General features: G+C 44.3%; 2 protein-coding genes across 2 annotated transcripts; one reads left to right on the forward strand and one right to left on the reverse strand.

The window, feature by feature from the left end:
• The first annotated feature begins 35 nt into the window (after nucleotides 1-35).
• Nucleotides 36-3102, forward strand: LOC127784578 (uncharacterized). Its single transcript, XM_052311912.1, has 3 exons — nucleotides 36-190; nucleotides 679-951; nucleotides 2488-3102. Exons 2-3 carry the CDS (start codon nucleotides 697-699, stop codon nucleotides 2758-2760), a joined length of 528 nt encoding a protein of 175 aa, XP_052167872.1. The 5' UTR covers nucleotides 36-190; nucleotides 679-696; the 3' UTR covers nucleotides 2761-3102.
• A 437-nt stretch (nucleotides 3103-3539) lies between these two features.
• Nucleotides 3540-6812, reverse strand: LOC127785130 (uncharacterized). Its single transcript, XM_052312551.1, has one exon. The coding sequence runs from the start codon at nucleotides 6601-6603 to the stop codon at nucleotides 3937-3939; it is 2667 nt and encodes an 888-aa protein (XP_052168511.1). The 5' UTR covers nucleotides 6604-6812; the 3' UTR covers nucleotides 3540-3936.
• Between the last annotated feature and the right edge of the window lie 20423 nt (nucleotides 6813-27235).

The raw sequence follows: 27235 nt of genomic DNA on the forward strand, positions 1-27235 counted from the left end.
AATCGAACTCCCTTCCACTGACAAGTGGGGCCTACTGGAATCCCTCCCCCCCCCAATCGAATCGATCGACACACGAAACACAAGTTCGAGGAGAGAAAACCAAACCCTAGCTAGGCTAAGGCGGAGTGGAGAACCCCCGCCGTTGCCGGCGGCGGAGGCAGCGGCGGCGCGCGGAGAACACTCCGTCGCGGTAAGGCCATCATCCTACTTCCCCCGTCCTTCCTCCTTCGTTTGCTTCCCTCCTGCCTTGCTTAGTAATTATAATTGAAATTGCTTCAAACTAGCAAGCCCAGTTCTTATTAGATGCAGGAAAAAGAATTACAAGCTAGTAGCAAGTAGCAACCCCTGCAATTTCATTGCCGCTTATGTGCTTACAAAGGAATTACAAGCTCTTTCTTAGGTACCTATGCTGCATTCCTGCCTGTCATACCTTAGAATATATGCTCTAGCTCATTGGATTTACTGCCTCGATATTTTTTAATTATGTTTGTGCGAATACTTATGTCACACTTTCGTTTTTTGATTAGTCGTTGCTGAATGGCTGATTATTCTTGCTATTTCCATATGCAACGTGTCATTTATTACTTATGCAGACCAAATGGCTCCATTTATTGTAGGGTAACATTCCAACACATAACTCACCGTCTGTCATTTCATCTTATATAACCTGGTTCACAGGTCGATTCCGTATCAACAATGTCAGATCCTGGGAGGGATAGCAACATGCAGCAGCTCATCCCGATAGCACCTCCACCAAAGGCTTCTTCTGGTACCACTGGCAAGGAGCTCGTGGTCGTGGATGGTACGGGAAAGGCTTCAGGAGGAGTCAAGCTACGGGAAGACGAGGAGGACCTGGAGGTGAAGCTCAGGCGCATCATGGAGAACGTCCCTGTCCGTGTCAGCAACACCTCCGGATCCTCTGCTGGTTCTGGCTCTGGTGATTTCCACCAGGTAATGTCTCCCTCCCCCAGCCATCCTCCGTATGTGCTTGTGTGCATGTTTCTGTTGAAATGTAGCCTGATTGTAGTGAAAACAAATTCTTCACTGATTGTTACCACGAGGAAACCTTCCATTAACTCAGTACTGCATATGATGGGCTTTTTCTAGGTCGATTAGCACATGACTAGATGGACATGCTATTGTTTTTGTGTTTTTCTATGGAAATTAATTTGGAGTTTGAATAAATCAACTAAATTGTTTATCGGTATTGTGCTCCAATGGTCTTTACATAGAAATGACCGTGGAGGTTGAGTCAAAGTTTTACACAGAACTTGTGAATTTTTGTGAGCATGATAAACCTCTACCTGTTGTCTCATATAAAGAACAATGACAGCAGTTGGAGAAATTCTATGTATGTTGTTGGGATGTAGGAAAATACACACCTACTTGATAAAACAATGCCCAAACTACTAGATGATTTATGTGTAGCCACACTTATTAATGGGGGCTTACAATTTTCATGAGCTTGTGGGGTCAAGGTATGCTGAAAGCCCGCAACTCAGTTTCTTTATCATGACATCTAAGGGCTGAACAGAACAATTGTCCTACTTGTGAGTTTTCTTGCTATATATATACATGGCAAGGTGACAAGATGAGTGGAAGTTTAGGTGATTTATTTCCTAGTTGTGATCCATCTGAAAAAAGTCATTTTTTGACCAAGGCTTCACTGGAGACTATGCTTTGCATTATGCTACCATTGTTTAGCTTATCTGATAAAACCTATTCTAAATTTCAAACAAGACTTTCTGCTGAACATATTTGCAGATGTTCATAGCATTTTTCTGTTATTTAGTTATTTAATAACTGGGACAGATCTACACAAATAATTTCATTTCACATATTGTAGGTTAGAAACTTTTTTTTTTAACTTTTGTGTTGTATGGAGGGTTCCCAACACACTTAACCAATGAGCTAATTAACTTAGTTTTGAGTCTACCCATCATCATTTGAGAATTTTATTAATGTGTGCCAGTGGATGGGATTTTTGGGGTATGTACTTATGCTTAAACATTGAGGTCATGCTTATCAGCTACTGAGCAGTAGCTGCATATGCTTCACCTGGCATTTAAAATAGTAACACCAATGTCATTTCTGATGTATCAGTGTCTTGTAAACAAAATGACCATATCTGGATCACAACATTTTTTTCAATATTGGTTTCATAAGAATGGGTCTATTATATTAGGGATAGGTCATAGGTGCCCATAGGTCTGGGTAAGTTAGGCCGGATAATCCCTATTTGATTGGTGATAATACGGACACGATTACTTGTTAGGGTCGATATACCTACTTGATTGGTGATAATACAGACACATGTTATCAATTTAGAACCTTTCTACTTATTTAGCAAGTGTTCGTTTTAACATGTGTATGCTGCTGCACTCTTGCTAAGCTCAAGTCAATGGAGAAACATGCATTTCTAGTTATGCTCTTGCTATTGGTACTTAATAAAATCACATCGTTTAACAGAAAGTGTTCTTCTGATAGTATCGGCAAATGAGGAGGAGAGAACAGGACCGTCTTGCAAGGATGGATGCTGATTACCAGAAGAGGAAACAGATGGCTGAGTTTGAATTGAGGAGGGAGGAAAGGCTAAAAGAAGCAGAGGAGCGGACAGCAAAGAAGCGCCTGAAACGCCAAAAGAAGAAGCAGCGGAAGAAAGAGAAGAAACGATCTAAAACTAATAATGGTGGCGAGCAACCTAACGGAGGGGAGTCGTCTGGTGGTGATGAGGATTTAGACGATGAAGATAAGCCATAGGCAAGTGGCACACATCAATCGGATTTGAAGTTGCTATTAGACTACTGTTGAACCATTTCTTGGAGATTACTTCTGAAATAGAGCTTTGAGCATGAACTAATATTGGCAGGCTGCAGGCCCCCTTGTAGTTTTTTCTTGGAAACACTCTTAAGATGAGATGTGGCTTGTTTTCCTTGCTCTGATAAAGTGACTATGGAGTATGGATGGATAGATGAATCATTTTCTGGTTACCTTGTTTGTTTCTTCTGATTATCATGTCTGGGGCTCCCTGTCCCTTACAATAGCTTACTCGTGACATTTAAATGAATGAAATTTAACTGTTTAGCAATTTGAGAGCTGGCTAACATTTAATTCCTTTTTGAAGATTGTTAGCATTTCTTTCTGTTCTCTACAAATTATGTTGTTGCCCCAGACCTATGGATGGACGTGATAACCAAGGGCTTTTGCTTAGAAGCCTTGTATTTGACTATTCGGCCCAAAACATAAGCCTGCTTGGAAGCCAGGTATTAGGCCCAATATCTAATAAAGCAATTTCAGTTTTTAGATGAGAACTACTTCATGGGAGAAATTCCAAGTATGTTTCATGGATGATCTTTTGTGTCTCTAGTTTCGTCACCTTTACCTTTGTATCAACAATATTATGCACTTGGTCAATAAAACTCAGTACACCAAATCATCTTGCTATAAAACTAAAACACATCTTTTGTTATGTAATCACCTAAGAAAAGCAGTATAAATGAAAAGAGAACTTGAGCAAAGGTTTCTGCAGCACCAAATAAACTTGAGGAACCAAGCAACATACATAGTCTTGTTGGGGCATCAGACAACAAAATAACTTAGGCTAAACATACTGGATAGATCAACAGACCATACAGATAATACCACAATGGCTACTGATTCCAACATACTGACATCAAAGCTAGCTAATACATTAATACCTAGGCAGATTAGCATAACAAGCCGGTAAACAGTGATCTGCACAACCAGCTGTAAAAAGATAAGCACAAAAGTCTATCATTATCTGCTACGTTCCCAGGTGCCTCTTAAGGCACACAAAACCCACAGTTGTAGTGTCTTCCTCCCTAACTTGTTAACAAAGGGGTCATTACAGCCTTTCTTCCCTGAACAATTAATGTCAAAGTCCCTGGTAGTAGAACAGAATGGAGCACAAAAGGTCTATCGCTGTGGCTTTTGTAATTGTATGTGATGTGAGTTACAGAAATCTTTGTATGGCCTGAAATTGTTTTGCCATGATAAAAACTGATTCTTCAAGCTCTGGATTGCCTTTTGCTCAGCAGGCTGTACGTCTACAAATGGAAGCTCAAAATCCATCCTCACTGGGCTGCAATTGCAATCAAACAAATTGGATGCGGCTTGCTTTGGTCCAGAATGAGGAACTCCAGCTTTTCCACAAACAAATGTTGTCAAGTTTTCATCCATATGCGCCTTTTTACCCTCCTTTCTAGCAGTCTCATCAAGAGTGAGTCTATCATCAATCTGAGGCTCATAAACAAAATATGGCTTCTTTCTCAACTCTCGCGAAGCATACCATCCACTAAACCTGGTTGCATTGGCATTTGATGTTTTAGGAACACAGGCTTCAAGAGCTTCCCTACAGCGACGGCTTACCGAGCTGGTTTCTCCCTGACAAGTGCTGCTCTCTATAGTACCCTTGTTTCTGTCTTCAATTGCAAGCAGAAGAGGGATTGGGAGTAGTGGACCAACAAGAGCATCTCCAGATATTGCTTCGCTGGTGAGCTTGTTACCTGTGCCTGAAGGTTTTGCCAACAGGAAAGGCCGATGTTCATCATTGTTTCGAGAACGTGCAGGAACTTCTGGATATTCATATATCAGTTTTCCTTTACTGCATGCAAGCATGTCCTTGTATTTGGAGAATGTAACAAGAAGGCTATCTGAAGATAGCCCATTGTTCAGTATGTGCTGACACCCAGTTTCGAAGATGTTCATGGGCACACTAGCATTGCATAGGAGATCCGAAACTGACCGATAACACGGCGGAGAGTTCTCCTTTGCAAATGCTGATACATCTTCACTAATAACAATTTGGTGGGAGCCTTTGTTAACAACATTATGATTCTCCAACGCGCTGAGCAGATTGCCCTCCAGGTATTTTGATAGGTAATGGAACTTCAAAAACTTATATCTGGAAGAGAACTTTTCACCATGAGCAGTAGTGTCTGGAGAAATAATGGATGAAGTAGTACAAGCCGCAGATTGATGATGTGATCCATCACACATGACATGTTCATCAAAATCTCCAGATGCACGGAATCTTTGCATCTCCAACTTCCCCGACGACGTTAACCAGATCAAAGCAAAGCCAGTGAACGATGACGACGATTCGTCCTGCAGCAATGTGTTTGGAAGCACGTGGTAGCCAACGACGGTGTTCCTAGTGATGGGCTCATGATCAGTGAATATCTCTCTCATAAGCCCATTGCTGCAGCTGCAGTGCTGGCCTATCAAAGAAATCCGAGATGGAACATCCCAAGCATACAGGTGATGAGCATTCTGTGAAGAGGAAGAGCCTTGGTCCTTGGGGCCACAGAAGAAGAGATTAAACTCAGTACTCCAGAATGAACCAGCCAGAATGGCGATCCCCGAGCTGGACGCCCACTCATGCTCCTTGGAAGGCCTGAGTTGAGATAGCCGAAACATAGCAAGATGACTTGGGTTATGGAGGCCATGCTGCCATGCCAGCACGGGTGTCAGAGGCTGCCTGACATCAAGCACCAACAGAAGACGCTCCGTCGCCACCGACATGAGAAAATCGTCGAACGGAGCCTTGCAGAATGCAAGATAGTGGCATTCGCTGTTGAGAGGAGGATCAGGGTCGAACAACCCTTGCATCCCAACCCTCGCTAGAACCTTGCAGTGTCCAGGATGATCTGGACCATATCTGAGATCAAGGAGTAGGATGGCCTTGGTGGTGGCGACGACGGCCGTCCACGGTTGCGGCCCGTAGTCGCAGCTTAGGCAGGCGCCACCCTCGGTGGCAGTGGCAGTGGCAGTGCCAACGCGAAGGACGCTTCCACGGCGTTGGTGGAGATCGAAGCAGCAGAGGTGGGCATTGTCGAGCAGCACAAGGCAGTCGGAGTGCAGATGCTTGCTCCAGCACGCGTGCACGACGGCGGCGTCGAACGCCTGCTTGGCCGCGGGCACGAGCGCAGGCGGGGAGGTAGAACTAGAAGAAGAAGACTCAACCTTGAACCAATTGACCGAGTAGGTGGTGGCAGCGAGAAGGAATCCGTGGACAAGGGGGGTAGCTGCTGCTGGTGAGTGCGAATGCGGCGGGGGGCAGGAGGAGGTGGCGGCGAGGTGGTGGATGCGGTGGCCGGGGTGCATGAAGCCGTGGGTGAGGGTCTGCACGGCCGAGAGGGGGGCGGCAGTGGAGTGGAGAGTAGCGTAGGAGAGATGGTCGGCATTGTGGCCGGAAGGGAAGAAGAGGAGGAGAGAGGTGGAGGGAGCGCGGAGGAGGATGGTGGCGAGCAGGTTGGAAGGCGGCGGCGGCGGGCGGAAGGTGGTGGAGTCGGAGAGGGAGCTGGAGAGGGAGTGGAGGTCGGGGGTGGGGAGGAAGGAGGCGGTGGAGCTGAGAAAGTAGCGGAGGGCGTCGCCGGTGGACTTGGAGTGCGGGGGATGAAACTGGAAGGCGGGGAAGGGGATATTGGTGTGGAGCGTGGCGGGAGGCGGGAGGGGGGAGAAGAGGAGGGGTCCATACCCATTCCCATTCCCATTCTCGTTCCGGTTTGCGACGGCGAGGGACGGCGGCGCAAAGACGGAAGAGACGGGGAAGAGGAAGCGCCATTCCTCCGACAGGTTCATGCTGCTCGGAATCGGATCGGAGCCTGCAGGTGGTTGGGTGGGTGAGCACCTGAGCGGAATGTGGGAAGAGCCCTGCCGGCTGTGCTGCGCACTTCCTTCTCACTCATAATCGCTTCTTGGACATCCCGCCTCCTTCACCCACGCTCCCGCGTCTCCTCAGCTTCAAGCCTAGCTGCTACTATCCCCTCTCCTTTGGTAGGGGTTCACATCCAAAAGGCAAAGTCTGCCGTTGCTTCCATCCACACCCTTCGTTATGTGATCAACTGTTACATGGTTAGACCCCTTCCATGACTAACTAGTACCTGCTATTTATAATGATAGAATTTACTCTCCAAAAAGAATATCAAGAAAAAAAGATAAGAACTATATGCACGGTGAAGACTACAGCATGGCATCGCCAATCTCCCAGTACACTTATAGACCTCCACGAGCAATGTTGCGACAATGCGCTCCACTGCCGGATCCGACGTTGATGAGCACCTGGCTGTCAGCACCCTGATTTGCCGCTCTCTTCATGATAGTAGTAACAACGAAGTATTTATCAGCTCACCTATATAACAAATAATATAGATGCCAATATGCGTATATATGAATCTTTATGTGTAAACGGCTAGAGTAGTAGCAACAGAGGATCAATATTAGTTGATATCAATCCAATGACTCAGACAAATTAAACCAAGTAGTTTATATATATCCACTGATCGTAAAGATAATAGGCAAAAATATACTTACAGAAACGACACTTAGACCAACCCCAACCAAGATCCACATTAAGGTCTTGACTATAGATGGCCATAAGGCCCGAGGCCCGATGGCCCGGCCCAAGCACAGCATGACACGACTGTTGTCTGGCTCGTGCCGGCCTGGCCCGATAGTTGGGCCGTGCCTGGGCCGATGTCTTAGCACAATGGGCCGACCTAGAACGACAAGGTCAATGGAAAATAGTTGAGGGACCCCAAATAAACTTAATAAACCATATAAGACACGGCCCGAAGAGTAAAGGAACACAAAATATACTTGTTACAGCCATTTAATATAAGACAACCCAAAGAGATTAGGGAGGAAAAATAGACTTATTCTATGAAGAAGTACGATAAGCTATCGTTCCTTCGGGCAGGCCCAAGATTTGTTAAGTCATGCTTGAGCTGTGTGTGTAGCCCGTGGGCAAGTCCAGCCCGGCCTAGCTTGTTGGTCGGGCCGTGCCGGCCCGATTGACCTCAGCCCAGGCCCGATCATGCCTGGGCCATGCCAGGCCAGGCAGCCCATTTGATCATCCATAGTCTTGACCGGCGAAGATGTTTCACTTGATCCACCACGTGTCTGATCAGCCTCCTAACCGTAGACGTAGAAAAACAATGGGAGCACCATCGGTCGTGGCGGCGAAGTATTTGCAACCTCGATGACAAACCAATAAAAATCCAATCGATCTCCCCTCTATGGCTTCGGCTGTCTAGCAATATATGGCACATATATAGGCCCAGGCGCCCAGCCAACCGGACTCTGAATAATACTGCAGGCATGCAAGCCGAGCCTATATGGGAAAAAAACACCTTTAAATCCTAACCTTAAAAATAATAAAATAATAACAAAATTGCCCGTTCGCTGCAACGAGTAAAAGCGTTTTTTCAATGGTATCAACAGGTATGAGGAGTTTAGTAATAAGTTGAAACATTAATATCGCTACATACATTATAATCGAAAAGGTTAATGAAAATTCTTCCTTGGTTTGGGCCGAAAGCCGACTCCTTTCTTCCTTTTCAAATTCAGCCAAGTCCGCTACCTCCATTAGCTCGCCTACCTCTCTTCGGTCCAGCCCATAGAGCCGTAGGACCAGCGTCCAGCCCATAAGTGGAGCCGTAGGACCAGCATCCTCAATCTCGCCTACCTTACTTCGGTCCAGCGGAGCCGTACGATCAGTATCCTCAACCTTCGGAAGACAGTCCTGTCCCGTGCACGTACTATGTTGGAGACTATCCTCTCCACCAAATCCGGTAAACTACTAGGCAAAGCTCGCCGGCCAGCCATCATCAAAATCAATTAAATCCGGCGAATTAGAGCCACATTGATTGAAAGAGTAAATCATGATGAAAATGACGAGGGAAGAGTCGGGAATTGGTTTTTCAATCAGTTGAAAGAGGAAACATACTGGGAGGCATATTGATGTGGCGGGCAGTGCTAGAGTTCAGCCCAGCAGGGTTGGAGGCGTGCTGTGTGTGTGGGATCAGACGGGGCTAGAGGAGACGGATGAAAAAAACTGGAATACTTACCTATTTTTTAAGTAGGCATAGATAGATTTGTAAGGACTCGAATAGGATCTCTTGTGTATAAGTGCTAGTCCAGGATCAAACTAGCACACACAGACACAAAGATAATATTACAACCAACATCACGAAGGAAACCTAATATTTAGTATTAATAATTACTATGATAATCCTTATGGCTAAAGTTTACATTTATTCTGCCACGAAGGGCCTAAGGAAAATATTAAAATAGTAGCAGAAATAAGATAAACGTGTAGTAGTTCGATTCAACTCACCACAGGCAGTCAACTGGGACACACGACATATTCCTCGTCTTCAGCAGCAAACTCCTTAGGAAATAGTGGAAACCTTTCTTCTGGAATTGGGGGAATTGCAAGGTGAGTACATGGAATACTCAGCAATTACACGTTAATATTCACATGCAAGGCTGACGAAGAAGGCGATAGCTATTTTGCATAATAGAGCAATTTGCAGTTATAAACAATTTATAAACAAAGATTTGAACAACATTTATAAATAACGGGTGTTACCAACCATCCATCCACACAGGACCTCATAGCTATATTCATTAACCTGCACACAGCTCATTCCCATATTTCACAAACTACCCCTCATGAGATATCACCGAGCATGTCCATGACCGCAGACGCGGCTATTCGAATAGATTAGTTTAACACTCTACAGAGGTTGTACACCTGGACCCACAACATATATCGTCCTTTTAACGGCCATGCGTAAATTTCATACTTCAGGTTGTGTGCGGCCAAGGAGTCTATAATGAGGCTTTTTAGAAACTCCGTCCCAACGATACCTTCCCCCATGAGACACATTTCCCTCACACAGACAAGAAAGTATCCCTGGCTAACATAAACTCCTATCATCTAGCCACCTGGGCCGACAGTGCCAAGACTCGGAATCATACTAGGCCTGGTTCTTCCCATGAGATCATATGGTTGCACGTTAGGCTCAGATCAATTAATGGCTTATGAAGTCAAGTCTTTAATTGACCAAGGCAACTTACCAAACTACAAAAGCACACAGCTCAACAGTAGACTGACAGAGAGACTGTACCCAACAACGATCACACATGTACATGACCACCTAACCAGGTTCACATAGAACCACCCATCACCCCGGTCGAAAATGTTCTATCCGCCCATTGTTTACTACACGGTGCAACACATGCTACCGGAAAGATAGCACACATCCAAACAGTTCATATAAAATTGATTATAAGTATATGATTAATCAAAATTGTATTTTGCTTGTAAAACAACCTTAAACGGGGCTAAGCATAACTACTCTACCTTGAGTTGAGCCCAATGTTCAACTCACAAAGACTAGGGCGACAAGGTATCATGGACAATCAATAATTATCAAAGGTAGGATAATAATAACAATTTCGTCATGCTACCCATCAATAGTTTATAAATAAAGTAATGCATGTATTCAAAACAAAACATTTTACAAATGGGCTCCATATGTTCAAAGAGTGCACTTGCCTTGATCCCAGTACTGTCCTTGCATAGCGTCTTCTAAAACGAACTGCTCTTTTGCTTCAACATCTACATGGTCGCAAACGAAGAACAAATAAACAAAAGAAAAATCTAACTAATTAATATCAAATGAAATAACCAATTAAACCAGGAGGTAGAGCTCGATTATTTTAGAAGAATTTAGGAAGAAGAACTGGTCGAATCGGAGTTTGAATGACAAAGTTATGGCTTCCGGAAGTTTGAATTTACAGAAAATCCGAAGATAAAAGAAAAAGGAATATTCCGGGAATATTCTCTGGATATTTAATTTCGGAAATTTGATTATTTTTGAATAGGAAAATATGGTGGGCCTACTGTCAGTCAGGGGTATAGAGTTAGTGGACTCGGTGTATGTGGACTCGGTTGATGTAGACAGACACGTGGCGACACATGCCAATGAGATGGCACCGACAGGATGGATCTAGGGCTGACGTGGCATAAGTTAGGGTTATATAGATCTAACGGTTGAGATTGAATCTACGGGGTTTGGATGGCTGTGGTTATTTGGGGATTTTTTTTGTTGCGGGACCCACAGGTCAGCTACAGAGGGGAGGAGGAAGTGCATCCATGGCTCCATGGGCACGCTCCGGCGCAACAGCGTCGACGACAGCGTTCTGTGGCGACGGCGCACGGGGGCAGTGACTAGCGGCGGCATCGGCAGGAGGAGGCGGAGGCGAAGCTGGTGGCACGGCACGGTGCTCCGGGATAGCGTGGAGGCGGTGCATCGCGATGGGATTGTGTTGACGCCAAAAACACACACTGGCCTAGGAGATCTGCTTAGCTCCAGTGCAGGTCCAAAGATTGATGAGGTGTGGGCGTGCCAGTCAGTTTGATCCTGCAACTGACAAGATATGTAAACATCATATCAATAAGCCGATCGGTTGACAAACCGATCGATGGAGTAATTTCAGCCGATGCCGATACCAGCCGATAGCAATAGGGTTTCGAGCTATCGACTAAGTGTTTAATGTGGAGCCTGACACTTGATGTAAATACCAATATAAAGACAATCGGCTGATGATAATATGATATAACAATAATATAGTCCAATAGAAACCAATCGGTTAATAATAATATGATAGGATAAGTGTTGATCCGAAGGTTAAAGCATAGATCGGCTGGAGGTCCGATGTCATAAAATCCACAACATTAGATTAAACAATGAAATATTTGTTGCCATCGGCTAAATCTAACTTGTATGCAACATCCAGATAACTCATCGGCTGAAACCCCGATAAAACCCTTATTGGCAGTCAAAAAGCAGGCTAGGGACTATGCTAAACACGACTTAGTAGATCAAATTTAACTGATGCAACACTAAGTATGAAAAGAAACATAATATCTAGACAACAAAGCCCTTGACTATTTTTTAGGGTGGTGGATGCCTTAGCTAATCTAATCTAGTAAAACAATTTAGCCGATAATGGCAACTAATAGAGCTCAATTGAGATACTAAGACCAGATTAACTAAGACATATGATAAATAGGAAGACAAATATATCAACCAAACTGGAGCAATCTAAGAGGTCGAATGTACTAATGCAGCCTTGAACGACGCCGACGTAGACGAGACAATTGCCTGGGCCGGCGGAACATAGGACTTACCTCTTCACTGGAGATCGAACTGAACCGATGCAGCCCCACGTCATGTGCCAAATTCCACTGGTTGATAAGTAAAAACCTCGTGAAAGAGGGTGGCGATGCGCCGAATTGTATTGATTGTGGAGATAGTTTACAATGACCCCGGGTGTACATATTTATATCCATGGGAGGATACTAGTCCTTATAGGACACTGAACATATTTTCCTAAAGATAAAAGGAAATTAACAAACTATTTCTAATTAATAGATAACTTGCCATACCGCATCCTCCTTGAACTCGGTTACTTCTGGATAAGCTTCCTTTAATAGATTAATTTCCTTAACCGAATATAGTAGGAATACGACTATTGACGATGTGATAATTCTCTTAGGGGTTTACCAAATTTCACTGTTAACAGATGGCGGACGCGGGAGTTGAGGAGGAGAGAGGAAACGGTGTGGGAAGAAGAGAGGGCTTAGCCTCGGGCTCACCGGCGGCTGCAACATGGGAAGGAGGCAGCGATGACGATGGTGCGGCTCCTAGTGGCACGAGGCAATGGTGGCGGCGGTGGCTGCTCACGGTGGAGATGGTGGCTGCGGCGGCAGCAACGGAAAAAGGAGGGGAAAAAGGTGGTGCCAGTGGCTATTTATAGAGGGAGAGGACTAGGGTTAGGGTGACTCCGGGATTTGTGGAAAGGCTGCACCGGTTCTTGCGGGATTTGGCAACGACATGGCTAGTAGGAATGGTAACTTCCCCCGCGGGGACCCGACCCTACTGGGGCGGGGGCGGGTGACATTTCTGCCCCGCAGGTCCATCGGGGCCTGGGCCCCGCACTTGCGGGTGAGGGGACAGGGAAAACATTCCACCCGCGGGTGACTCGTAGGCCCTTGAGGGGGTATATTACCTCTTATAATGTAGCCCATTACAGGAACACATGCCCAAGTTGCCCATGGGAATCAGCATATATAAGGAAAAAAACCTAACCCTACCCCAACCAGACCTCCCCTCCACCACCCCACGCTGCCGCACATCACAACCGCACAGCCGCAGACGTGCTCCGGAGTTCAGATCTCGCCAGCTTGCCGCTCTCCCTAGTCCCTTTCTGCGCTCCGGAGTTTGGATCTCACCGGCTCGCCGCCCTCACTAGTCCCTTCCCCTTTGGTTGCCGCTCTCCCCAGACCCCATTCCCCTCCCCTTTGTTGCCGCTCTCCCCAGATGCCAGTCCCCTCCCCTTCGGTCGCCGCTCTCCGCAGTCCCCTCCCCTTCGGTCGCCCTCTCCACAGTCCTCTCCCCTCCTCTCCCGGTCTCCCTTCCAGACACAGGTGCGGCGGTTGCACACAGGCGCGGCGATGGCGCAGAGGCGCGGTGGCGCGCAGAGGTAGGGCTGTCAACGAGCCGAGCTCGAGCAAGCTTTTATGTGTAGGCTCGAGCTTGCTATGGACTCGAGTCGAGCTCGAGCCGAGCCCAGGTTTGCCGCAAGCTTGAAGTCGAGCTCGAGCTCGGCTCGTTCGAGCTTCGAGCTTTTCTCGAGCCTACCTAGTGTAGTGAAATACTAGAACTGTGATGCATGATTAGATAGGAAAAAGTAATACTAGTGCTCCTATGCAAGCCGCACAGTCGCACACTAGTAGTAGTACTAGTACTACCAGCCATGCTCTCGTTGGGACTTGGGAAATGGGACAACAAATGCACTCTGCCACTGGCAGTACTAGTGCTCAGTACTAGTACTAGTAGAGAATATAGCAGTACTAGTGCTCAGTATAGTAGAGAATTTAAACGAGTTAAGAGAGAGAGGGGGAGGAAATATACAGGAGAAGGAACATGTGCTAGATGCTGAGGCTCGCCGAGCTATTCGAGCTCGGCTTGGTAGGCTCGCGAGCTTAAAGTCAAGCTCGAGCTCGGTTTGAATCTTAGACGAGCCGAGTTCGAATCGAGCTCGTAACGAATCAAGCTCGAGTAGCTCGCGAGCCTCGAGCTTTTTTGACAGCCCTACGCAGAGGGACGACGGCGGTGCACATGCAACTGGATGGAGTCGCTACTCAATGCGGGGGCCCGGTCGGGTTGTGAGGCCCCAGAATGGCTAGGGGCGTGGGCTGATTTGGCACTGCATGTCCACTCGGGGCCAGGGCCGGGTGGAGAGTTCGGGGGTCGGGATGGGGCCGTTCCAGCCCAACTCGCCCCTGACCCGCCCTATTGCCATCCCTATTGGCTAGCAGCGGCGGTGGTGTGGCGCGGGCTCGGTTGGTGGCGGCGTGGGCCGAGGCGTTGCGGAGGAGAGGAGAGCTGGGCCGAGGACGACCACGGGCTCAGTGCTTGGCCTCCCCGGCTTGCTGCTCAAGAGGGAGAGAGGGAGAGCTAGAGGTAGAAGAAGGTGGAGGAAGGAAGAAAAAAGAGGAAGGAGAAGGGCTTTTCTGCAAAAAGGCAGAATAGAGAAAGAGATGAAGGAAAAAGGGAAAAAGGCATGGACTTTTCTGGAAAATTCCAAATGTAATCTATGCGGTACTTGTAATACTCTTTTTTTGGCAATTGCAAATTTACCACTACTTTGAATCGTTGTTGCAAGAATGCCACTAAAAAATTGCAAAAAAGCCACTAGAACTATCATTCGAGTGACACCCTTACAAAATTGAAAAAACCGGTGGAAAATTTGCAAATACCCCTTTTTTTTCTCGATAATAAACGGAACAAGCAAACAGGAATAAAATCGGATCGGGAGATAAGCAAAATTGAGGACGTACAAATACTTTCTTTTTTTTTTTTTGCAAAAACACCTTTCAATTTTTATAATAGTAGAGATAGAGATACGGCCACGATACCTAATTACCCTAGCTAATCTATATTTTCTATAAAGTTATAGCGCACTAAGTCTAAAGCTCAACATGCCACCGTGCTACATCATCACCCACTAGCAATAATTGCATATTTGACCTCATTTAAGCATATAACACCATCTACAATTTACTAGCTCTGTCCCGACCTGCAACCATACTTTGAGTTTTTGTTTATAATGTTTGATCATTCGTCTTATTCAAAAAATTATGGAATTATTATTTATTCTGTTTGTGACTTGCTTTATTTTTAAAAAGTACTTTAAGTATGACTTATGCTTTTTATATTTGCACTAATTTTTCAAATAAGATGAATTGTCCAACATTGCCAAGTATAAAAGTCAAAGCTAGCACCAATTTAGGATGGAGGTAGTATTTAATTCTACAAATCAACATGCAAGCATATCCAATCATCGCCCTCACATCATTTGCACAATATTTTAACAAATCTATCTATTATTTTTATAATATTTAACATATACTTATCAATATGTTTCGCATTAAGCAGTGGTATCATTTGTGTGTTTCATAATAAATACTGATAAACCCTGATATTTCATTATTTTTACCTTTTTAGTTCTAGTTTGATTGTCAAGAAAAATATATATTGAGAATTGCTTAATAATTCCCGTAGCATAGCGTGAGGAATCACCTAGTTAGTTTAAGCTTATAGTAATGGCACATGCAATGAACCATGCAATTTCTCCTGTCCTTGAACCATACAATCACTGAGAGTTGGCTTGTCTGGATCTTGTGTCGCACGATAAAATGAAGAATTCAAAGCAAGGCTGGGGCACATATATCATCCTCTCTGTTTTTTTTGAAACAAAGCCATCCCTAGCTTTGAATTAATTTGAGATAGTTCTTATTTCGTCTTTACAACATGAAATACCAATGACTTTAACACCACGATGCATAAAAAAAATAGTGACACTACTAGGAAAAGCATTATCGCAAGCGGCCGAAAAGGGTCTTCGCAGGCGGGGCGGCCGTCTGCCTGCGAAGATAATTTTCGCAGGCGGACGTTGGCTAGTCTGGTCCGCCTGCGAAAATAGGAATCGGCCGCCTGCAAAAAAAAAACTTCCGCCTACGAAGATAGGTAGAAAATATTGAAATTTAATAATAATTTGCCCGTAAATTACTTTTAAATTATTTAATAGAAATTCTTGCAAGTAGATTATTATGTACATATATTGGAAGATTATGAAGCATTTGGTACTGATAAATGTACATATATTACATTACTCAAAAGTGTTGCCAAAATATATGTATTACAATATTTTTTACATTGTCACTTCAAATACGCCATCTAGTTAATACATTATGGCATAGCACTGTTCCACTCCCGAAGATCCTTGAATTCGTCACTTGTGGCTAGGGCACCCTCTGGGTCGAAGAAATCCCCTTTCACATGACAGCACTCATGGTGGATGAAGTGACACAGATCACGCTGGACATTTTTTATGCCTGTATCGACAAAGCTTGTTCGACATTGTAATCTTGGCAACTGCATGCATTGAAGATAAACAATATATTAGTATCATAAATATATGAAGTTGTCTAGCACATAGTATAGAGACTTACATCCTCCGCGTTAGTCCTGTACCTCCCATTAACTCTAAGGAATTCGCAAGCGTAATACCCGCAAAGGACCGTTCCTCGCGGTTGCTTGTGACACTTCAGGACATATCATAAAAGATAGTTAAAATTTGCAATTAGTGAAACAATTGGTATACATTAAGTGAGTGGAGTATTACCGGCCAATAGGTACGTACTAGCAGCTTCTTCCTTGTTCGGGTCTGTTCTCCACCCTTGAACTTGTAGTACTGGTACGCACTGTATAGATGTCATACCGTTTCACATTAAGGAGGATATTTATTTATAATACATTCATATAAAATGCAAGAGTCATAATCACTTACTACTGTAAGATTGTTAGAAATTCTTTGTATGACTGGTGTTTGTAATCGAGAGGGTCCAAGACTACCACGGTTCCGTCTTTAGGGTGGATGAGTAAACAGATATAATGATCGTTACATATTAACAACAGCATAGTTAGTTAGTACCAGCTAAAATAAGACATGTGTGTAGAAGATAAATATACCCGACTCACTTAAAATTATAAGCGGCCATGACGACTCTCTTATTTTGAAAGTGCAAGAAGGCTCGTTCAATGTACTGTGCGACAATAATCAATTTCTCCTTGTGCAAGCCCTTCTTGTATTCAGCTATCTCTTTTAGAGTCTTGCCCTTCAGCTGGTCTGACCCTGGTGCTAGCCTCACGGTATGTTGTGTTTGGCAGACCCGAGTTGGATCCAAGAAGCCGATAGGTTCTTTTGTCTTCTTAGCATCCATGTATTGCATCCTACAGAAGAAGTTTGTTAGTAACAATCACATGGATTTGTATTGTACATATTTTTCATATAATTAATTAAAACTCATACTCACATGCACCAAACACCGACGTAGTTGACATCCATCTTATCCCGACAATATATGGCGTGGAGATATGAGAAATCTAGCCATACGTAACCTTCTTCGCCAAAACAATCTGCCGGTGATTGAGCTGTTATATTGCCCAAGCCTTTCTTGCTGGCCTGCATGTAGAAGGTATGTAACCTTTTCATCTCCCATGGTACTTCGTTCAGTGCCTATTCCGGCAAGAGTGCTTTCCCATGTTCGTACTCAGCCGGGCAATCATCGGTTGCGAAGTATGTTGGTCCGGCTAGTTCAGCGGCCTTCTGGGGGTCATCATCTCTGAGCTTGGCACGTTCCTTACCCCCTCTGAAGACGGTTACCATGAACTTCTCCTTGTTCTCATCTTTGGACTTGGAGTCGTGTCTCCTAAGCACTCTAGGCACCTCAGAACTGGTAGTGGCCTTCTCAGGGACAGTGGTCTCTTGCACCTCGGGGTCTTTCGCAGGAGAAGGGTCTTCAAATATTTCTGGCTCTGTACCGTCCCATTCCAATCCTGGTACTTCTTCTATTTCGGACCCGACTGATGCCACAAATTGCACCTCTGGTTCTGCCACTGTAATCTTCATGGGCACTTCCGGCATTGGAATCTCCATGGCTGCCTCCGGCACTGCAATCTCCGGTGGCACTTCCGGCACTGCAATCTCCGGTGGCACTTCCGGCACTGGATTATCCTTTTGCATCTCGGGTTCCTCCGCCTTATCAGTCACCTTCCTCTTAGGAGGTCTCGGAGGTTTTCCCAACCCCAGTTTTGGCACCACAGGTTTTTCCGTAGCGTCGGTGCCCAATCCAAAGGATATGTCATTCTTGTGCCAGAGAATTAAAAGATCGACCACATCCCTAAGTACGGATACACCATCTGCAGTCGGGAAGTCAATGTCGTAGGACTCAAACCCTTCGTGGACCACTTGCGGCTACATCTTGGCATACGCATCGGGTATGAACTCTTCGTTGTATGTTCTCCCAGGGATAGCAATGGCTGTAGCGGCCTCAAGAGTTTTCCCGGAGCGTCCAATGGGAACATGCAATCTGCAGGGCGTATTCTCCTTGAGGTCATCGAAGGGGTAATCTGGCTCAGGTTCTTTGGTTTTGGGGCGAGGCAAAATCATGTGCTTGATGCAGAAATCCATCATTTGCCTTTCAAACTCCGCAGCCCCTTCGTCTCTAAGTTTATCCTTGTACGCTTCACGCTTCTTGTGGGGGTCATGTTTGAACCCTTCCTTCCAACTCATCTTGCTCGACACATCTCGAACCCTTCCCCCATGCTCAGGAGTACCCAGCGCCGTACTTAGCACATCTTTCTCCCTCTTAGGCTTGAAAAATCCTTTCTTCTATGAACTGGATAAATTCTCTATTTTATCAGCAACGCTCTGCAGCTCCAGATCTTTAAACGATACTTTTACTTCATCCGTGATCTTAGGAGTTCTAGCTCTTACCCAGTTCTTTGATCTCTGTGTCCATTCCTCCATTGGTACCAGTTGCCCCTTCTTCCTCATTTTCTCCTCCTCTTTTGTCCACTACTCTACCTTTGGTGCGTACCCCGCGGAGCCTAAGCGATGAGGAAATTTGTTCTTTTTGGCCAACTCTGCATACTTTTGGCTCCTTTGAATTTCTTCCGGGGAGTTCTTCAACGTCAGAAAGTCGTCCCACTGATTCGGGGTTATGTTGGCATACGTCGAAAACGGTGTGCGTCCCGTCTTGACAAATCTCGTGTTCAAGGTGGTTTTCCAACCACGCCAAGACTTGGCCATTGTTTGCAGTGCACAATTCGTCACAGCTGCCTCTGATCCATCTGGGAACTGGAAGATTTTCTTTAACTCTTTCCATAGGACTTCCTTATCCCCATTCGATACATGATCCTAGTCCTTCACCGTGATGGGGATCTTTTCCCTTACTATTATGCCACACTGTGAACTGAATTTCGCACGTGCCATCTTAGGGGCGAGCGGCTCTCCTTTTGGCGAAACATGGGTAACAACATGGAACCCTTCATCCTTTCTATTCACGCTTCTCTCGCCCTTCCTTTTCTTCGCCTTAGCTGACCGTTTGCTTTTGTTTGAGCCGGTTGTGTTAGCTGGTACCTCGTCAATTTGCGACGGAACTTTTTTCTTCGGCTGCCGTTTTGATCGCCGTGGCGCCGTTTCCTACGAGAAGGTATACATGACAGTTTCGAATTAGCTCGGGCTAATAGTTATCACGGTGAATAGTTTACATATTACATTTACTTACCCCTTCTTTAGGGGGAATGTAGTCTTTGTCGCCTTCTTCACTGTCGCCCTTTTTCCTTCTCTTCGGGCTTGGGCTTGGACAAGGATCGCTTGGCGACGAGTACTCATCGTCTTCGTGAGCTATGTCGCTGCCGGAACTATCTTCTAGTGGGACCGTTGTTTCCGGAGCAACCACAATAGCAAGAGACTGCTCTTGCTCCCCTAAACCCTTCTCTTCAGTCCCTTTAGTACTATCGGCCATAGTTTCAAACCTCTAACATAAAAGAAAAAGTTATCCTCCACATTTTAAATTACTCAAATTAGTACAAACAACTTTAAATTGCGAAATTAATTACCACTTACTATTATGCTAGAATAGATATGTTTTATTAATTAGTACTTATGCTATTAATTAGTACTTACTATTATGCTAAATTAATTAGTACAAACAAATTTAAATTGCGAAATGCTATTAATTAGTACTTACTATTATGCTAAATTAATTAGTACAAACAAATTTAAATTGCGAAATGTTATATATTAGTACTTACTATTATGCTAAATTAATAATGCTAAATTAGTACTTACAAATTTAAACATATCATCCACAATTTTTTTTAAAAAATGTTAACATACCCTCCTACATGTTATTTAAAAAATTTGACAAATTCACATATCCTGCAAAATTAAACATACCCTCCCAATTTCATTCACATATCACCCACATTCCCAAATTCACATTCACAATCACATATAATCCCTCATTCACATATCACCCACCCCTCATTCCCATTCACACCCACACGCACACACACATATATACCCCCTCACACCCACATGCACACACATATAAAAAGGAACACCCACATGCACACACGTCCGTGGACGACGAACGGCCGACGACGAGCTTCGGTCGTGGACGACGAAGGAAGGGCCGACGATGAGGTTCGGCCGTGGACGACGAACCAGCCGACGAAGCCATTCGGCTGAGTACGTCTTCGCTCATGTGGACGATGAAAGGCCGATGACGAAGCCGCTCGTGGACGACTGCGAGAGAGAGACAGAGATGGCGGCGGCGGCTGTGGAGCGGCCGGCGGCGGTGGAGGGGCCGGGGGGGAAGCGGCCGGCGGCGGTGGACGGGGGCGGCGGTGGAGCGCTAGAGCATGAGCTTGCACGCGCGCGGTGGACGGCGGTGGCGGCGGCGGAGCGGTGGAGCGGCGGCAGAGGCGGTGTAGCTCGGCGGTGGAGCGGCCGGCGGCGAGAGCAGCCGGGCGGCGGTGGAGCTGGATTGACAGCCGGCGCGGCGCGGTCGAGCGCGAGGCCGGCGCGAGCTCAGCTCGAAGGCCGGCGGCGCGCGGAGGACGACGGTCGGCGGCGGCGGAGGACGACGGTCGAAAGGTGAAGGTCGTAGGCGGGCGGCGGCAGAGGACGGCGGAGGCGAAAAAATTTGGCAGCCTGACGACGCCAAAATTTCTAGGGTTCCCGCCTGGACTTAAAAATTTTGGCGCCGCGGGCTTGCCCTTATATAGGGTAACGATCTTCGCAGGCGGGCCGCAAGCGGGCGGTCCGCCTGCGAAGATCGTTTTTATTATCTTCGCAGACGAACGGTCCGCCTGCGAAGATGTAAACCCTACTTGGCATAATAATCTTCGCAGGCGGACCGGCCGCCTACAAAGATATTTGCAGGACTGACTCTTTCTATTTCAAAATTATTTTAAAATCATTTTTGTGATTTGAAAATGTCTACAGTAGTTGTAATAAAAATGGTAATTGTACATACAAATAGATAAACCTTAGTATTACTACTTTTCAAATTTAAATATTACTTAAATGTTTCAAACATTAATATTACTTATATGTGCACTTACCATTTTTTTAAGACTTTTTAAAATAAGTTTTCAAACAATCGTAAGTGAACATAACAAAATGCTACTAAATTTTTAAACCTCTTTTAAAAAAAACTTTTAAAAAATAAAAAACTGTAAATGTCACCCTACAAGTGGTAATTGCACATAAAATTAGTACAAACTCATATGCAAAATGTTGCGTGCAATTGTTCGTCAATTTGCGATATGATCACACATTACCTTACATACCACCATTACATAACTACTAACTTCTTAGATGCTTACATGCGACTCAACAATCATTACCCTTTAACATTTTTTCCCACACCGTCCATGTGCATGTAAGGCTTCACGATCTTCTGAGTAGATGTCTCGACATTCTTAATCTTCTGTACAAACTGACTATAAAGTGGCATACTATCGTATTGATTGTAATCTTCGACATCTTCAACCCCATCCACTCCCAATATATTTTGTTTCCCGGGTAGCACTATATCTTTCTTCAAATTTGATGGGTCTTTCACGTAAAACACTTGTGCCACGCGATTGGCGAGTACCTAAGGGTCATCCTTGTAACCCACACTCACCAGGTCATCAACAGTAAGACCAAACTTATCAACATTGACCCCGTTCGGGTATTTTACCGACTGGCACTTAAATATGGGGAATTGCATTGTGTGCCCATAGTCGATTTCCCATATTTCTTCAATAAACCCGAAGTATGATTGTTTTTCCCCGGCTTCATAAATTGCCTCCACACGGACACCGCTATTTTGTGTACAGGTCTTATTATCTCGGGCTCTTGTACTAAACGAGTATCAATTAATGTCATATCCTTGCCAAGAATTTACTGTAGTTGATGGACCACAAGCCAACCGCAACCAATCTACGAAGAGACGCTTGTGTTCTTTCATTATCCACTCGGTGGTGCGACCCTTATTGTTAGCTCGTATTAGTTCCATATGTTGATCGATGTACGGCTCAACGATAGCAAACTGATGAAGCACGCTAAAGTGAGCTTCTTGGAATGATTTGTGATCATGGGTGACGAATCTCTTCTTTCCTATCGTTCCCCTGCCACTCAATCTGCCCTCGTGTCGGGGCACAGGTACTCCAATTGCATATCCATCTTTGAGGTAATCGATACAGCACTCGACAACCTCTTCAGTACTATAACCCTCAACCATTGATCCCTCTGAATGTGCACGATTTCGGACGTAACCCTTCAAAACCGCCATGTAACGCTCGTATGACCACATTTGATGTAGGTACAATGGGCCAAGCGCAACCATCTGTGGCACTATGTGAACAATGAGGTGCTCCATCATATCAAAAAATGACGGAGGGAAACACATCTCAAGTTGGCACTGTGTCTCATGTGCGAATGTACGGAGATTTCCTAACTCTTCGAGACTAATGACCTTCTGTGACACTGCGTTGAAAAAGTAGCACAACCTTGTGATAGCAACCTTTAAATGCTCCGGTTTTATGGCCTTTATTGCAATTGCAAGAAACACGGTGAGCAAGACATGACAGTCGTGTGAATTATAACCAGATACCGACAAACCTTTCATTGAAACTAGTCGACTGATGTTTGATGAGAAACCTATGGGCACTCTGACATCACGGAGTGAGTTGCAAAATGACTTCTTCTCCTCAGGTGTCAGTGTGAAACAGGCTGGTGGAAGATATACTTTGCCATTTTTTTCTCCTTCTTGAGGGTGTAACTCTTCCCTGATTCCCATCTCGACTAGGTCTATCCTTGATTGCAGACCATCTTTAGTCTTGTTCGGCATGTCCAACAATGTTCCAACTATGTTGTCAAACACATTCTTCTCTAGATGCATGACGTCTATGGCATGCCGAACCTCCAGATCTTTCCAGTACGGGAGGTACTTAAAAAATATGGAATGCTTCTTGAATGGGGGAGGGAGTTTATCATCTGGCTTCGAACTATCATCTTGCTTCTTACTATCCCCTTGGTTCGTATTCTTCTTGGGTTTCTTGTGCTTTGTCCCCTTTGATGGTTTCTTAGTCACTTTTCCAAACTCGCAAACAATTTTCTCTGTCATTGCACACACCTTTTCTCCCGAGGTTGGTTTGGGTGCAGGATCTGTCTCTTCAATGCCATCGAACTCCGCCTTCATCTTGCGGTACTTGTGATTTGTGCGTAGGAACCGCCGGTGCCGCATGTACACAAGCTTGTTGGAACCCGGGAGATACCTATAGTACGTTCCATTCAAGCAGATCACACATCCTGTATTACCTTTAATTTGACCTGAAACTGAAAACATTGCTGGATAATCGTTAATGATCATGAAAATGATGGCCTTCACTGTGAAGTATTCCCTTAAGTACTCGTCCCACATTTTCAATCCCTCTTTCCATAAATCAGCCATATCTTCCAACAATGGTTCAAGAAATATGTCAATATCAATACCAGGCTGACAGGGTCCCTGTATGAGGATATAGAGTAGTACGTATTTTCGCTTTTGACAAAGCCAGGTAGGAAGATTATACATGGTGAGAAGCACTGGCCAAGTACTATGTGAGCTGCTCATGTCTCCAAAAGGATTAACTCCATCAGTACTCAGGGCAAATCTAATATTCCGTGGGTCTTTAGCAAACTCTCTGTACTGAGCATTAAAGTTTATCCACTGACGAGCATCTGCCGGGTGTCGAATCATCCCATCCTTCTTGCGCCCTTCTTCATGCCAGCGCATTAGTTCCGCATCTCGCGGATTTCAGTATATCCGTTTAATGCGGTCTTTGACAAGAAGGTACCACATCACAAGTTGCGGGATTTTTCTCTGTCGTCCCTCAGTTGTGTCAGACGGTTCTAGGCCAGTATTGCTATTCGATTTGTACCGGCTAGCACCGCATGTTGGACATTCATCTAAAGAAGCGTACTCTTTCCTGTACAATATGCAATGATTTACGCACGCATGAATCTTTTCCACACCAAGTGAAAGGGGGCATATGAGTTTCTTTGCTTGATACGTGCTATATGGTAGTGAGTTAGGCCTCAGGAGCATTTTCTGCAGAAGTTCTAACAAACTGTCGAAACTAGAAACTAGTATCAGACCATCCATGTCTCGCCTTTAACCTCATAAGTTCAAGAACTGACCGGAGTGTTGTGAACTCACTGTCACAGCCCTTCGACTCATCGTACACAACTTCCTTTGCTGCCTTCTGTAAAGCTTCAAAGTTATTTAACCCTCTAGCCGACCCCATCAGCACCTCGGGTTCTACATGATGTAACATTTCATCTAGGTCGATTTTGTCCTCAACAGAACCATCGTCATGCACCATGTCTTCAACTTGTGTCGGAACTACATTTTCAGGCCCGTCCACTTGTTCTTCGCCATGACGTGTCCATATTTCGTACTTGTCCATAAATCCACGAGTTACTAAGTGCTCCTTCACTTTAAAAGCATCGTCGAAGTCCTAGGCTATTTCATTCTTGCAGTCAGCACATGGATAAATTATCTTCCTCATATTGTTCTTCTCAGCGTGTGCCTTGGCAATACCAATAAATTTAGACACTTCGTTTCTATATGGAGACAAAAACCTCAGCCAATGATACATCCATTCCCGACTTTCCATATCTCTAAAAAAATACACGTAAAATATTTGCACAATTAATACCAAATTTGTAGGGTTTATTGAAAAAACTTATCGCTATTCAAAACTAATTAACTAAAGGTTAAGTGCAAATTAATAAAAAATCAAAGTTTATTTCAATTTTTTTTACACAGACATGCTAAATTAGTACATTAGGAAAATCTAACAAAATCATATCATCAGCATATTACAAAATACTATAACTATTTTTTGATTGCACCGAATAAATAGACATTAAAAATTTTATTCTCTCTCTATATATGACAAGATTTAGATCTAGATCTAGAACTAGGAGGTGGATTTGATAGCAAAAATAAAAATCTAACATCAACATATCAAAAGAAATAAAATTAAAAAACATGGAGCTCTTCCTTCACAATTTTGCATGCATAAATCCATCACAAATTAAGGTCTAAAAGCTTAAAAAATTGCATACCTAGTGTGGAAATGAGTAGATCTAAGTACCGTAGAAAAATCCCCCGAAGATTTGAAGTTCAAAACCTCCCCCCTATATTTAAGTCACTTTAGGAGAGAGAAACTTCGGGGAGAATGAACATGGCTCGGGGAGGAAGAAGACTATCTGGGGCATCTTTTTAGGCGGGCCATATAAGCGGCGCCTGCGAAGATGGACCGCCCCCTCCACCCTGGGTACTTTTTTTTCCGGCGGGGTTTTGGCTCCGAATTACATGCCCGCCTGCGAAAATCGATCCCCTACAACGCCGAAAATGAGTTTTCTAGTAGTGTGACTAGTCTGGCCCTCTTGTGTTGCATTAAAACCAAATTGCCACGGTCTTTAAAAAACAAGTGACAAACATTTATTGGCACCACATCACAGTCTACTTTATGAACATATTGCTCCCAATAGAAAATACATCTCTCCGCTCGATTCACCCATTAATTGAATATAACACGGCATAGGAAGCCTTCTCATAGACAAAGATAAATATGCACCAAATCTAAACGGATAGCATTAGTGAAAGTGCCACCACAATTATTAATTTGCATACCTTCCCCTGAATTTTGCACTCTAATTAAAAAATATTATAGCACTGCCCCTTTTCATCAATATTAGAGCTATCTTGCTGTACTACGCATGGAAGCATAGATAAACCATTATTCTGTTTAGCACCATCATCCATAGATAAAACATCAAAATCTCAATAGCATGCAGCTAGAGTATGATCAAGATGTACACCTTCTGAATTTTCTGATGAACTCTCAGAAATATAGCCCTCTCTAGTTATCAACACATTTTTCTGATTAGGGCAATCTCTCATGTAATGTCCTCTTCTCCCTACAAGTATAACACTGTACACTTCATGATTTTGAACCAGATGCAACGGTAGATTCAACTTTAGATGTGGATTTACTCACCGAACTAGTAGCAAGTTTAGATCCATCTCTAGAAGGAGTAGTCGACTTGAAAGAGACCGACTTACTAGCAGCACATACATTACTGTCTCGCCGAAAAGAACATGAACGGCTAGTGTGACGACTCTTTGGTTGTTGCTCCACCCTCTGAGATATGTTCACCATACTTTATATATATCTCCTATTATAAAAATTAAAGATGTTTCTGCTGGAATTTTGGTACGTCATCCGTGTTTGAGTTGGTTATATATCGTCCAAATCCAATTCGACGTGTGTCTAGAATAACTATTATACACCCCTATCCTAGCCCAACCCCTCTCCCTCCCAGCCCAACCCAACCAGCCCACACCATTCCGCTTCCCCATCTTGCACGCTCCTCCTCCTATCGACGTCTTTTTTTCCTCTCCTTTTTTTTGTTTTGTTTTTCTCCCAATAATCCTGATCATCTCCTCCTTCCAATCCCATCTCTTTTCTTTTCTTTTTCCTTATTTTTTTCTCTTCCAAATTTCTCTCCTCAAATATTTTCCTTTTGAATTTATCATTGTTTAAGGTGCATGCACAAGTTTGTTACTTTGAAAATGCTTTCCATCTACAGAAAAAAAACATTTACTAATTGAATGATCAAAATTTCAATATTTGGTCTACGAGGTATAACAAAATGCACATGCGTCAACTTATGAAATAGTCACCCAATCGATTTTTGAGGCTATGAAAAAGTGTACATAAGAGATTCTTCGTGTGGTATACAAAAGATTCATATCTTGGAAATAAGCTTTGAAAAGGTTTATTTTTAAAATTAAAAATTTTAAAAGTTCAAAAAGTAAAAAAAAAATCTGTGATCGGCTCTCCCCGTCCGCTCTGCATGCACGATTGGTGATTGGGTGTGGCTGCCCGCTCCCAAC

Source organism: Oryza glaberrima, chromosome 9 (genome assembly GCF_000147395.1).
Source record: "Oryza glaberrima chromosome 9, OglaRS2, whole genome shotgun sequence".
Taxonomy (NCBI): Eukaryota; Viridiplantae; Streptophyta; class Magnoliopsida; order Poales; family Poaceae; genus Oryza; species Oryza glaberrima.